Source organism: Nicotiana sylvestris, chromosome 1 (genome assembly GCF_000393655.2).
Source record: "Nicotiana sylvestris chromosome 1, ASM39365v2, whole genome shotgun sequence".
Classification (NCBI taxonomy): Eukaryota; Viridiplantae; Streptophyta; class Magnoliopsida; order Solanales; family Solanaceae; genus Nicotiana; species Nicotiana sylvestris.
This window is the reverse complement of record NC_091057.1, coordinates 156,576,347-156,590,935: the sequence shown is the minus strand read 5'-3', so window position 1 is coordinate 156,590,935 and position 14,589 is coordinate 156,576,347. Positions and strand designations below refer to the sequence as shown.

Here is a 14,589-nt window from a genome sequence, read left to right as displayed (position 1 = left end):
CTACTCCGGACCTCCAAAACACATTCCGATCACGCTCCTAAGTCCCAAATCATCTCCTAAAGATATCTGAACCATAATAACTCACATTCGAGCCCTCTAACACATAAGTTAATATCCAGTTGACTTTTTCAACTTAAGTTTCCTCAAAAGAGACTAAATGTCTCAAACCTCACCAAAACCTTTCCGAACCCGAGCCATCAATCTGATCACATATAAAACCAATAAACAAAGCAATAAGAAGTAGAAATAGGAAAAAATAGAACGATAACTCATGAGATGACTGGGCGGGTCGTCACATCTAGGAGTTGGTTACCCTTCTTCCAAATCTAAATCGTGATGTAGCACTAAGTTATAGGAAATTTGAGTTAAAATTATGTGTTGATGTTTGCATGCATAGATGATAGTAAGTAGGAAATCTACAGCTAGCCAGAGTAGAGAAACAACAGTAGGTGAGGGGACTACTAACAAGATACCCCTAACAGATGGGGCCCAATTAGAGTCGCAGGGAGAGACCCCTCCCCAACAATTATCGGCTCCTCCACCACCTGAGGAGATTCCTAGGGAGACCCCACATCCTGTCCCCCCTCCGCTTCCATCGGATCAGGACTTGAAGAGTACGGTGCATTTGTTAACACAGTTGGTAGCTACCCAGCAACAGGCTAGGGCATCCGCTAGTGCAGGACCTTATAAGGGATCTGGGAGTTCAAGGTTCCAAGAGTTTATTGCTTTGAATCCTCCAGAGTTCACGGAGAAAAATCAGAGGGAGGTCCCGCAGGATTTCATAGATCAGATTCATAGGATCTTTCGGGTTATGCATGACACATAGGAAGAGGCAGTTGAGTTAGTAGCTTTTCGACTCCGAGATATAGCCATCCTTTGGTATGAGGGATGGGAAAGGTCTAGGGGACGTGATGCACCTCCTGCTATTTGGGAGAATTTTTCAGATGCCTTCCTTGACCAGTACTTACCGCGAGAGATCCAACAAGCCCAACTCGATCAGTTTCTAGCCATCAAGCAGGGCAATATGAGTGTTTGAGAATACAGTCTTCATTTTGACTCATTGACCAGATATGCACCATCCATAGTTGCTACTATGCGGGATAGAATCACATGTTTATAGCAGGGTTAAGTTGACCGAGGCGTGTGCCACCGCTGCATTACAGGATAGTATGGATATCTCTCGGATTCAGGCATTTGCCTAGAATATAGAAAGGGGTAGGCGTCGGCAGTAGGATGCGAAGATGACTGAGTCAGTGCAGCGTAGGAGGATGAGATTTGCCAGGTCTCAGGAGCAGTCTTAGAGTAGTTACAGGCCCCAGTACTTCGAATGGCCACCTATAACTCTGCCACCTCAGTCACAGGGTTACAGGTATGACCGTTATACTCAGTCAAGACCAGGTGAGAGCTCTCAGGCATCAAGTTTGCAGCGATAATGAGGTTCGAGGTAGACATGGCCATTTTTGCCGCGGTGTGCTATCTGTGGTCGAGGACACTTGGGCCAATGCTTAGCCGGTTCCGATGCTTGTTATACATGTGGACGTCCAGGGCATATGATGCGAGATTTCCCATATAGAGATTCTGGGGGGTATGGCACAACTAGCAAATTCAACAACAGGGTTAGCCATGTTCGTGCATCCTTCAGGGCGTGAGTCTTAGTCTTCGGCTGGTAGAGGTCGAGGCAGAGGTAGAGGGTCTAGTTCAGGTGGTAACCAGAATTGTATCTATACGCTAGCAGGTCGACAGGACCAACAGTCCTCACCTGACGTTGTGACAGGTATGTTGACCATTTGTTCTCACGATGTTTATTCCTTGATAGACCCAGGATCTACTTTATCATGTATTACCCCATTGTCGCAAAGAAATTTGGTATAGTACCTGAAATACTAAGTGATCCTTTTGCGGTATCTACATCGGTCGGAGAATCGATTCTTGCTCGATGCGTTTACCGAGGTTGTACGGTATCAGTTTGTGGTCGTCAGACCTCAGCCGACCTAGTGGAGCTAGAGATGTTGGATTTTGAGCCACAGTAGATTGTCGAGCAAAGTCAGCCAGATTTCATTTTCCAGGTGATCCAGCCCTTGAATGGGTAGGTAATGCAGCAACACGCAGAGGTAGGTTTATTTCCTATCTGAAGGCGAGGAAAATGATCGCAAAAGGGTGCATTTATCATATTGTGCAAGTTAAAGATGTGAATGTTGAGATACCTACACTTTAGTCTATTCCAGTAGTCAAAGATTACACGGATGTATTTCCAGGTGAACTTCCAGGTATTCCTCCAGAGCGAGAGATTGATTTTGGCATTGTTTTGCTCCTGGGAACGCAACCAATATCCATTCCTCCGTATAGAACGGCACCTGCCATTGAAGGAGTTGAAAGAGAAGTTAAAAGATTTGTTGGAGAAAGGTTTCATCATGCCCAGTACTTCACCTTGGGGTGCACCGGTACTGTTTGTGCGGAAGAAAGACGGCTCGATGAGGATGTGTATCGATTATAGGCAACTGAACAAGGTAACTATTAAGAATAAGTATCCACTACCAAGGATAGACGAAATGTTTGATCAAATACAAGGAGCTAGATCCTTTTCAAAAATAGATTTGAGGTCGGGGTACCACCAGGTCATAGTTCGGGAGAAAGATAATCCCAAGACAGCTTTCAGGACCCGATATGGCCACTTCGAGTTCCTTGTCATGTCCTTCGGGTTGACGAATGCACCTGCCATATTTATGGACTTGATAAATAGCCTACATATTTAGACCTATTCGTGATAGTCTTTATTGATGATATTCTAGTTTATTCACGTTTAGAGGATGAGCATGTGGACCACCGGCGAGCGGTACTCTAAACCCTCAGTGATAATAAATTGTATGCTAAGTTTTCTAAGCGTGAGTTCTGGTTGAAGTCTGTAGCATTCTTGGGGCACATTGTATCTGACGTAGGTATAAAGGTAGATACTCAGAAGATTGAGGCTATGAAATCTTGGCCTAGACCTACCACTCCGACAGAGATTCTTAGTTTTCTAGGCTTAGCGGGATACTATCGGAGGTTCGCAAAGGGTTTTTCTTCTCTTTCAGCACCATTAACAAAGCTAAGGCAGAAAGCAACCAAGTTTCAGTGGATAGAGGCATGTGAGTAGAGTTTCCAATAACTTAAGAACAGGTTGACCTCAGTACCAGTTCTAGCACTTTCAGAGGGTCCAGATGGTTATGCCATGTATTGTGATGTCTCAGGTGTCGGGTTAGGATGTGTCCTAATGCAACATGGGAAGGTAATTGCGTATGATTCAAGGCATTTAAGGATGCATGAGCGGAATTATCCGACCCACGACCTCGAATTAGCTACGGTTGTCCATGCACTTAAGATATGGCGGCATTATTTATATGGTGTTCATGTTGAAGTGTTCACAGATCATAAAAGCCTTCAATATATCTTCAAGCAAAAAGAGTTAAATTTGTGACAGAGGTGATGGCTTGAGTTATTAAAAGATTACGATGTTAGCATTTTCTACCACCCGAGGAAAGCCAATGTGGTAGCAGATGCCTTAAGTCGTTGATCCATGGGTAGCTTAGAACATGTAGAGGCCGAGAAAAGACAATTAACTAGAGAAATTCATCAATTAGCTTGTTTGGGGGGTTCAGTTAGTAGACTCTGGTAATGGAGGAGTTGTACTCCAAAATACTGCAAAATCATCTCTCATAGCTGAAGTAAAGGAGAGACAGTACGAAGACCCAGAGTTAGTCGAATTGAGAGAGCAAGTTCCACAACAGAAGAAGCCATTGTTAGAACTCAAAGGAGATGGGGTTCTCAGATACATGGGTCGTTTGTGTGGTCCAGATGTAGATGGGCTACGAGACATGATTATGTCAGAGGCACATTATTCGTGGTACTCCATGCACCCTGGGTCAACGAAGATATATTATGACATTAAGGAGGTGTATTGGTGGAACGATATGAAGAAGAACATTGCTGAGTATGTCGCTCAATGCCCTAGTTGCCAGCAGGTGAAAATAGAGCACAAGAAGCCCGAAGGGCTAATGCAGACTATAGAGATCCCGACATGGAAATGGGAGGCGATGAACATGGACTTTATCACGTGTTTACCTCATTCTCAATGTAAGTTTGATTCCAAATGGGTGATAGTCGATAGGCTCACGAAATCAGCTTATTTCCTACCGATTATATCTACATATACAGTAGAGGATTATGCATAATTATATATTAACGAGATAGTATGACTACACGGAGTACCCATATCTATTATATCTGACCATGAGGCCCAGTTTACAACACAGTTTTAGAGGTCATTTTAGAAAGGTCTAGGGACTCAAGTGAATCTCAGCACAACTTTTCACACACAAACTGATGGACATGCCGAGCGCACGATTCGGACGCTCGACGATATGTTACGAGCATGTGTGCTAGATTTTAAAAAAAGTTGGGATAAATATCTACCTCTTATCGAGTTTACATATAATAATAGTTATCACTCCAGTATCCAAATGGCTCTGTAAGAGGCTTTGTATGGGCGTAGGTGCAGATCTCTTATATGGTGGTTTGATGTTGGAGAATCTGGGTTACATGGGCCAGACCTGGTTTGGCAGGCTATAGAAAAAGTAAAGCTTATCCGAGAGCAACTATTGACAGCTTAGAGTCGTAAAAACCCATATTTTGACGTGCAACGACGAGATTTAAAGTTCGGGGTTAATGATTGGGTATTCTTAAAGGTGTCACCTATGAAGGGTGTGATGAGGTTTGGCAATAAAGGCGAACTTAGCCCACGGTATATTGGGCCATATAGAATCATTCACAGAGTGGGCCAAGTAGCTTATGAGTTAGAATTGCCCTCGGAATTGGAGTCTGTCCATTCGGTATTTCATGTATCTATGTTACGAATGTACATTGGAGATCCCACCTGAGTGGTGCCCATGGATGATGTACAGATTACAGAGGACTTGTCATACGAGGAAATTCCGGTTGCCATCCTGGACCAACAAATCTGCAAGCTACGAAATAAGGAGATAGTATCTGTGAAGGTTTGATGGAGAAGTAAGAAGGTGGAAGAAATGACATGGGAAACAAAGGAAGAAATAAAGTCTAAATACCCCTACATATTTCAAACATGACATATGACTCGAGATCTATGGGATACCTCTGCACAACCCTATTCAGGCCAGTAGGTCATCGGGTAAGCTCTCATTTTGACTCTCAGAATTTACAATCCAAGTGTTGCTAATTATAGATAGTGTCCATATGTGGGGTGTATAGTATGTTTTCTTGCTGTGTACATGTTGGTTTTAGTCTAGTGTAGGGGAGAGACTCCGGCAAAAAAAATTCCTAAGTATCTGAGAGTAGACATTCGAGGACGAATATTTCTAAGGGAGGAAGGATGTTACATCTCGCATTTCTTGTACGTTAAAGTTGCACCTTTCGTTAACTGACGTAGATTCGGGGATGTGATTATCTTGAGATTAGCATATTTATGCTATTTATAACAAGCAATAAGTAAGTGCCATAAAGGAAAGGTTACACGAATTAGAGAAAATGAGTTTCGTTGAAGGTTGTCGATATGGGATAAAATACGGTCCGAGCTATAATACCCGATGCTTATGGATTAGTACTATACATGGTACCATATGACCGTGATAATATGATGTATAAAATATATTAAAAATAAGTAGAATTTTATGTAATTTTAGATAATTCGTAATTATACGGATAATTGGTTAATTACCGGGTAGCGGGATATTACCTAATTAATAAATAAATTATGAGATTACATAAACCCCAAAATAAAAGAACGTGACAGCAAGTAAAAGAAATGACTAAGAGTCATTCTTGTTAGGTGGCATAATATCCATACGCTCCATTCTAAATATGGACTAAAGATTAATATAACATGTCCCTTCATTCTTTCAACCAAAATTCAACATTAGTAAGCTTTCACCAAAACATACGCAAGCAGAATGTCTTAACCCCCAAAGTTACAACCAGAACGTCTTCACCAAAGCTTATCATCTTTCAACCAAAATCCAATGAAAATTGTTGGAAGCTTAACAACGTATAAATTTTACGTTTCTAAAGGAGCACAGTGCAATCTCTTCCAAAAATATGATACAAATTTTTTCCTACTCTAGGTATGTTAAGGCTAAGATCTTCCTTCATTTTGGCATGATCTCGTCATTACACAAGTTCGATAATGGGGCATAAAGAAAAATTCATATCCCGGAATTTGCGTATATTTTGCTAGTCAAATATTTATTTTTAACTAAATAAATTTGATGTATTTGTTGGAATATTGGTCAGAAAGCGTCTTCTTATTACATTTGTTAGTCTCTTTTTGTAAACTCTCTTAATCTTTTTATTAGATTCATGAACAGAGACTTTATGAGAAGATTATCTATAATATTATATAGATATCGATTTTGTACTTGTGAATGGACTAAGTATGGCATTACAAGTAGACATTAATGTTTTAGTTGATGCGCTTGTAACTAATATAATCTTGATTCACATTAAATATATATATAAATAAAACTCAAGTCTATGTATATATACAAGTATCACAGTACTTTCATTACCATCGAGCTATAATCGATGGGAAGACCCCTATTGGGCAACCTCAGATCAGATGGTAAGTTATACACCGAGCCTACTGTGGCCGAGCGCCTATAAGCGAGCCCAGTTGGTCGAGATACAGATCCTAGTATGGCCGAGCGTCTATGAGCGAGCCTACTACGGCATAACTGTTATATATATATATATATATATATATATATATATATATACCGAGCCTTATAAGGCCAGACAACTATTTTACTTATTGTATTGAGAGAATAGAGTCAATATCAGTAGGTGAGCATATTTTCAGATTATCTTTGACCCCCAGCTGTTTTCAGTTATTATATTATCAGTTTAGTTTCAGCTTTTAGTACATTGCCTTATATACTTAGTACATTGTTTCGTACTGACGTCCCTTTTTTTGGGGGCGCTGCATTTCATGCGTGCAGGTTCAGACAGACAGACGGGTAGACCTCCTTAGTAGATGTTTGCCCGAGTTCAGCTTTATCGGTAAGCTCCCTGTCTTTCGGAGTTGCCGGGTCTAGAATTTTTGTGTACATCTTGTGTATATATGTCGATAGGATATGGGTAGGTCAGAGCCATGTTCCGATCACAGTACATTTATCAGTACAAGCTTGTAGACATATCCTGTCGGTTAGTGCAGTATGTTAGGTTTGCGGGCCCTGTACGTATATTTTGTTGGCTTGTCAGTTATAGTAATTATGACGGCCTTGCCGGCCCAGCTGTATGTTGACATTTAGTCAATGTTAGTCTCTATGAAGTTTTATATTTTGCATTGTATATTTTCTTGTAATGCGGCCCATGGCCAGAGTATACATATCAGAGTCTCTTAGTCGCAAGTTGGTATGCAAGGATAGATGAGGCACCAGGTGCCGGTCTCGCCCCAGGCTTGGGGCGTGACAGCATATCTAAAGGCTCTATCTTATCAGAAGTTACATCATTCACCCCTATTTTCTGTTGACTCTCATCTTGAATAATCATAGCATATGCTTGATTTAGACTAGGTGCATTTGTTTTCATTAGAATTTGTCTCCTAGCTTGGTCATATGACTCGTTCAAACCAGATAGAAACTGCATAAATCTCTCTTGATGTAAATTTTCTACACGTTCTTTCGACTTTTCACAGCAATTAGGAAATGGAATCAAAACATCATACTCATGCCATAATTCCTTCAATTTCGAAAATATACTGAAACATAATTTGTTCCTTGAGATAATGTAGCAATTTCACGGTACAACTGAAAAATCCTAACACGATTTACATTGTTAAATCTCTCTCGCAGATCTTCCCATACTAGATATGCATCAGACGCATATACAACTCCACCTAGAAGCTCCGGTGCCACATTATTCATGATCCATGAGAGAACGATGGCGTTGCATGTCTCCTACTGTTCAAGCAGCTCTCCTTCATAGGCACTTCTGCTGCATCTACCATTAATAGAACCTGATTTCTTCTTCCCTAAGAGTGCTATTCTCATAGATCTGCTTCAAAGCCCATAATTCTCGAAGCCTGTAAGCTTCACAGGTATTACGAGTGAGCTAGGATTATCGGAAGGTCTAATGTACAGTGGATGATTGTGATCAATCGTTACAATTTTTGGCACAGACGAATTAGACGCTGGCACAGATGAATCTGACTACGACATGACTGAAAAACAACAAGCTTCAACAAATTTCGATTAAACAATGATGAAGCAGAAAATGACTTCAGAGATCTAGCATGACCTGATCTAGATCTGCTACTCTGATACCATGCTCAAATACAAAGATCTACAAGGAACTCTAATGGTGGAAGGATCTAGAAGAAATGTGAGGAAGAAAGTCGGTGCTTGAGCGAAATGTTCAAGCCACTGTTCTATTGAATACTCTGTGTCGTTATATACAGAAGAGGCTAAAAGAGAAACTGGTAAAGTATAAAAGACTAATCTACCCTTTAACTTACATTAACATCTATAACTACCATTAGTTATCTAACTAATCAACTTAACTGCTCAACTAACAAACTAACTGGTCACGTGCAAATCATGTGACATTACAATAGGTATATATACTAATTAAATATTAATTCCTCTTTGTAGTTCTATCGAATCTTTATGTGGTCTTGCTCACAGAGCCAATAAATTAATAAAGAATTAATCCAAATAACCGCCAACTTAATTTTTAAACTAAAAATAACCGACGGATATATCATATATGTAACATTCCAAATTAATATCGATTTTCATGAGAATAATGTAGTATTCGTGAATAATGTTGATGTTTATAGAGTGTTACTTAGCTTAGTATACTTCTTTATATACATTCCTTTTTAAAATGTTTTAATTAGTACGTACTTGAACTTACAAGTTACAAGTAATAGGAAAATCCATTATATATTATTGATAACCAAGAATCACTCACCTCTGTTTTTCTCTGCCAAGCTGGTGCATCAACGTGCTTTAAATGGAGAAATCTGCGTAAGAAAAACTGTGTTCTTTTTTCTGTTACTTTAAGAGAACAATCAATTAACTTGAACAAAATGTCAATCCATGAAACTCATGTTATTCTGTAGCTAGACAATAAATATTTCCTTCACTTAGCTTTTCGTGTGATTAACATAGCTACTATATAACTCCGTCCAAAATGTTACGTGATTCACGCATTTTATTGTTAAAAACGGGATCACATTAATTTCTGAATAAAAACATGTTTGTCTTTTTTTGCTTCTTATTTTACATTTACTTATACTTGATCATGCATGTGATCTCCAGATTTAAAAATGTAAAATTCATAAAATTATCTCTGATTTACTTTTCTCCCGCCATCGGTAGGGAAAAGTTTTAAATTCTTTCCGTGGAGGTTCAAAGTAATAAAAATTAGGGAAAAGTCCAAATTTATCCCTCTACTTTCGAATGTAGTCTACCTCTAACCTTCGTTATACTATTCGGTCAGATTTACCTTTATCGTTATATTATTCCGTCAAATTTACCCTTACCATCAACAAACTTTAAAAAAATACCCCTCAGTCCGCCAGGTGACCCATAATCTCTCAAGTCATTTTAATTAAGTCAATTATTCTCTTCTTGATCCACTATTTTCGAAATAGTTGGCATTTACCTGCTTTCTTAATTGGACAAAAAAAAAAGGAGAGAAATAAATATTAAAATAATACAACGGTTAGTAAACAAAGTATAGTAAATTGAAGAATCTAAATTAGGTAGCTTGTCTAAATTTTAAAAGTATTTACAACTCCCCAACTTTAATGAATTTATTGCACCAAAGATATGAAAACTTTGCAAGTATTAGGGATAGAAGTTGAAGTTCCTTGGAGTCTTTGAATTCAACTTTGCTTTGATCAAATGCCTATACATTGTGCACTCTTAAGTTAGTCGATCAAATTCTATACTAACCAGGCAACAACAAAATATATTTGAATATATGTGTACATATATGATGAGCAGCTGCATATAATACATAATAAGTATACCCTCTGAATTCTACGATCCATATATGGTTAAAAAATAAATAAAATTTTAAACTAATTCCAAACTCATTATCATAAGAAGAGAAGTGAGTGTAATGGTAATTAAAAATATCCATGAATAACTTGTAAAGCCTAGTACCTTTAGCATTCACATTAATAAGAATTTTTGAAAATAGTGGAGCAAGAAGAACAACAAGTGATTTAAATAAAAGGAAATTAGGAGATTTTGAATTACCAAACAGATCAAGTAATTTTTAAAAGTTTGCTGATAATAGTGGTTAATTTGGTTGGATAATATAACTGTAGGGGTAAATTTGACCAGATAATATAATGGAGGTTAAATGTAGACAATATCCGAAAATAAAAGCGTATATTTGGCCCTTTTCCCTAAAAGTTAACAACATTTATCACCTCTTTTCGATGTAACCAATACGTACTTCCTATAAGTAGTAAAATTATACAGCTATGCTTTTTTACTTTCTAGTCATTTTAATAATTGTATCAAATCAAAAAATGATAAAAGCCAAAGCTAAGGAAGCAAAATCCATATTTAGGACGTCATTAATTAGTATGAACCAACGAGTCAATATTTTGATATTAAAAACTTATTTTTACCCCCCAAAAGAAGTAAGTACGTAGTACATATACGTTGTTCTATTGAAGTCAAAGGCTAGGGTGGCTGTTGACTCAAAGATTAGAAAGTCAGCCAAGAGTTTTACTGGACGCTGTTATTAGGTTGTCTTCCAATAAATCCAATACTTTTTGTCTGAATTTTCTACTTTTCTTTGCCCAAGTTATACTTTGAAGCAAAGAATATAGATGAGCATACATTTACATGTCTGAGGATTAAATGTTTTCTAATAATTTGATTCCAATAAAATTACTAACAGTTTTTAATCTTGTTCCGGAAACATTCTCTCAGTAAAAAAGTCAGTCTTATTTCTCTAAACCTATCTTATATGTTAAATCTGATTTTAACTTTTCTGCAATCCGAAGATAAGTTTTGTGGCAAGGATAAAGATTTTTTGATTGATTTTAAAATAGTGACAACTGAATGCATAATTATACATTTGAGTAGAATTTTCTTAATTTTTCATTCCAACAAAATGACCATTTTTTTTCGGGTTTCTAGAAACCAGTATTATAGTTTCTGCAAAAGAAATTATCCAGACAATTTTGAAGATATTTTCATATAGCACGAACGTCGGAATTTCTTTTCCCTAAATTAAATTAAATCTTCTAAATGCTTTCTTAAATTCTCAGCCATCAGAATATTTTAAAATTTTACTATCCCTGCCTCATACTTTAGACCAACAAAATAAAGACGCGCATGCATTATATATGTATATCTTTCTCACAAGATCACCAAATTTTCTTTCTGTGTTAATGTCATAAATTCTTCGTCTTAATCTAGAAAGTCAAGACCTTTCTTTCAGGTAATTGTATTGGTGGTGAAAAAGAGTTACACGTGGAATATTATATTGCTGACATATCATTATACATAAGAGTAATGATATAGCAATACATGACAGTCTTATTTGATAAAATAAGAGAAGGGACGGGAGGGAAACACTCACAAGGAAGAACCGAGCTTAACAACTGGAAAAGGCTGAATCAAGACAACAAAAAAGGAAGATTCGTGAACAATCAATTAATGAGGAGGGGAATCAGAATCGTTACAAAACCTCATGGACAGTTACGCTTATTAATTATGACGGATCATTAATACCATTAAAGCTCGTAATGATTTAGCCATGAATGGAAAGAAACGTTATATGTGTAAACCTTAATATAAGGAGAGAGAATTTTACTTGTAAAGATATTTGAGACTATCTTGGAATATATTTATTTTACTTTTCTGCTATCTTGTCTTTGCAATCATTTATTTCTTTACTTATTTTTGTCTTTTCCTTTCATATAATTGAGAAAGTACGGAATTTCTTGGTTATCAGTAACCCGAGTTCTTTTAAAAATAAGCTTTGACAGAAATACACATTTTTTAGTTAAACAAATTGGTTCCGTTACCGAAAATCTAATAATCTTTTCAGTTTCCAAATTTATCTTTCTGTCAAACAATCATGTCGACTGTCAACGACAACAACCAACAAAACCAACAGAATCAACAAGGGGATGAAACTCCAATCCCTTCACCCCAAAATTCTCCTCAACACTCCCGAGAAGGGTCACCTGACAGATCAACATCACATGTGAATAACCAACAAGGGGAAGATCAAACTGTTGAAGATGCATTGAAGCAACTAATTGCAGAACACGTCAACAATGTTCTTCAAGCTTTCGTTAATGGATTACCAACTTTACCACCAACTCCACCTCCAAACAACACCGCAACCATAGAGAACCCACGCTCAAGGCTTGCCAATTCGGGCAGTGAAGGAATTCCTAGCGAATCTCGCAATGGAAGGTCAGGTATTCCAAATAATTCGGATTTACAAAGTTTAGTACTAACTTTGCAGAAACAGCTCAAGGAGCAGAACGATCGCATAGAGCAAATACCTGGTGTGCCACCCGTGATTAAAGGAGTGGATATTGATAAATATTCTCAACAACCCTGGAAGTCAAGTGCCGCTCCCTTGAAATGCCCGATATCCCGAAGTATGATGGGACAACCAACCCACGAGATCATGTAACCCCATTTACAACTAGCGTGAAAGGCAACAATTTGACCAAGCAAGAGATTGAGTCAGTGCTGGTCAAAAAATTTGGTGAAACACTCACAAAAGGAGCACTAATATGGTGAGCTTGCAGATTCACTTATAAAAGCACACTCGAGAGCTCAAAAAATTGAAAAGAAGATGGAAGACATCTTCAAAATAAAATAAGGAGATACAGAGCTACTCAGGAAATTTGTAGATAGATTCTAGCGTGAAAGGATGATGTTATCACGTGTACCTAATAATTGGACGACTATGGCGTCTGCAAGTAACCTAAATGAAAAAAAACTCAGAAGTCACTAGGAGATGAAAGAACAAGTTCGAGGCGACTAGAAACTGAAAAAAGGTCAGGTAAGAACAGGTACGAACCTTACATGGGATCAATAGGAAGGTATTCACATTCAAAACAAGAGAACCCGAAGTACGGTTCCATATCAAGGGACAGAGATGCGGGTTCGTCATCCAAGTTTAGAAAGGAGCGAGATACGCGAGACAGTGGCAGTAATACAAAAGCAAAGATTGGTGATTATAGTTTCAATGTTAGCATATCTGAATTGGTTGCTGTTTTAAGAAGTATGGGAGATAAGGTGCGGTGACCAAAATAAATGAGATCGAACCCTGGCAGAAGAAACCCAGATTTCTGGTGCAAGTTTCATATTGATCGCGGTCACAAAACAGCAGAGTGTAGATTGCTACAAGATGAAGTAGAGTACTTGTTAAAACAATGTTATTTAACCGATTTGTTTAGCGAGAAGGGTAAGCAAGCGTATATAAAGAATAGACAGGAGCCACCAAAACCTATCCGTCACCAAAAAGAATAGTTAATGTGATAAGCGGAGGAGAGGAGGTCAACGATGTAACGTATACAGATGCAAAAAAGATGTCAAAAGTCACAGTTACCCACGGAAAGCGAATTTGCCAAGTTTTGGAAAAAAGACAACATAATGTTTGATGATGCAGATGGAGATGGCGTGATGATCCCACACAATAATGCACTAGTAATATCTTTACTTGTACATGATACTAATGTGAAACAAGTTTTGATTGATCCAGGTAGCTCTGTAAATATCATTCTCTATGAGTGGTAAACGAGATGCAAGTCGATGATAAATTGGTACCCCAAACACGTACCTTATCTGGATTTGACAATTCAAGCATTATTATAAAAGGAGAGATAGTACTCACAACATTCGCAGAATGAGTAGTCAAAGATACAAAATTTCAAGTGATAGATACAAACATGGTGTATAATATGATTCTTGGTAGACCTTGGATTCATGATATTGATGCCGTTCCGTTTACTTTTAAGTTATTAAGTTCCCTTCATAATGGGGAGTTAGACAAATCCGCGGTGATCAGCAGGCCTTTAGAAGTATCAAGTCAGTGGTAGATTCAAGCATAAAGAACAAGGTTACAAACAAAAAATAGCAATTACAGAATTCAATTGAGGATTTAGCAGCACAAACCTCAACTGGAGATGGGCAAATGGATGTAGACTCAAGGCTTGATCTCATTCAAGAGCTAGAAGAGAACGAAAACATCAAAACAACAATTGAGGAACTCGAAATAGTGGTGTTATTTATACATTGGCCGAACAGAAAAGTTTACATCGGAACCAACCTGAGCCCAGAGATGAAAGGTAAGTTAACTGAATTCTTAAAAGCTAACACAGACTACTTTGCTTGGTCGCATTCAGATATGATAGGTATACCACCGGAGGTGATGACCCATAAGCTAAATTAAGATCCAACATATCCGCCTGTCAAACAGAAGAAAAGGAAGCAAGGATCCTTCAAAAACTAGGTGATTTAGGATGAGGTACAAAAGATTTTAAAAATTGGGTCTATCCGAGAGGTAAAACATCCTAATTGGTTA

The 14,589-nt window shown here is 37.9% G+C and overlaps 1 protein-coding gene across 1 annotated transcript; it reads right to left on the bottom strand.

Annotated features, from left to right (window-relative positions):
- Positions 1–7,395: 7,395 nt before the first annotated feature.
- Positions 7,396–7,931, bottom strand: LOC138876468 (uncharacterized). The gene is made up of 2 exons (XM_070155439.1): positions 7,839–7,931; positions 7,396–7,746 (listed from the first exon to the last, which is right to left on the bottom strand). The coding sequence occupies exons 1-2, from the start codon at positions 7,929–7,931 to the stop codon at positions 7,396–7,398; spliced, it is 444 nt and encodes a 147-aa protein (XP_070011540.1).
- Positions 7,932–14,589: the final 6,658 nt, after the last annotated feature.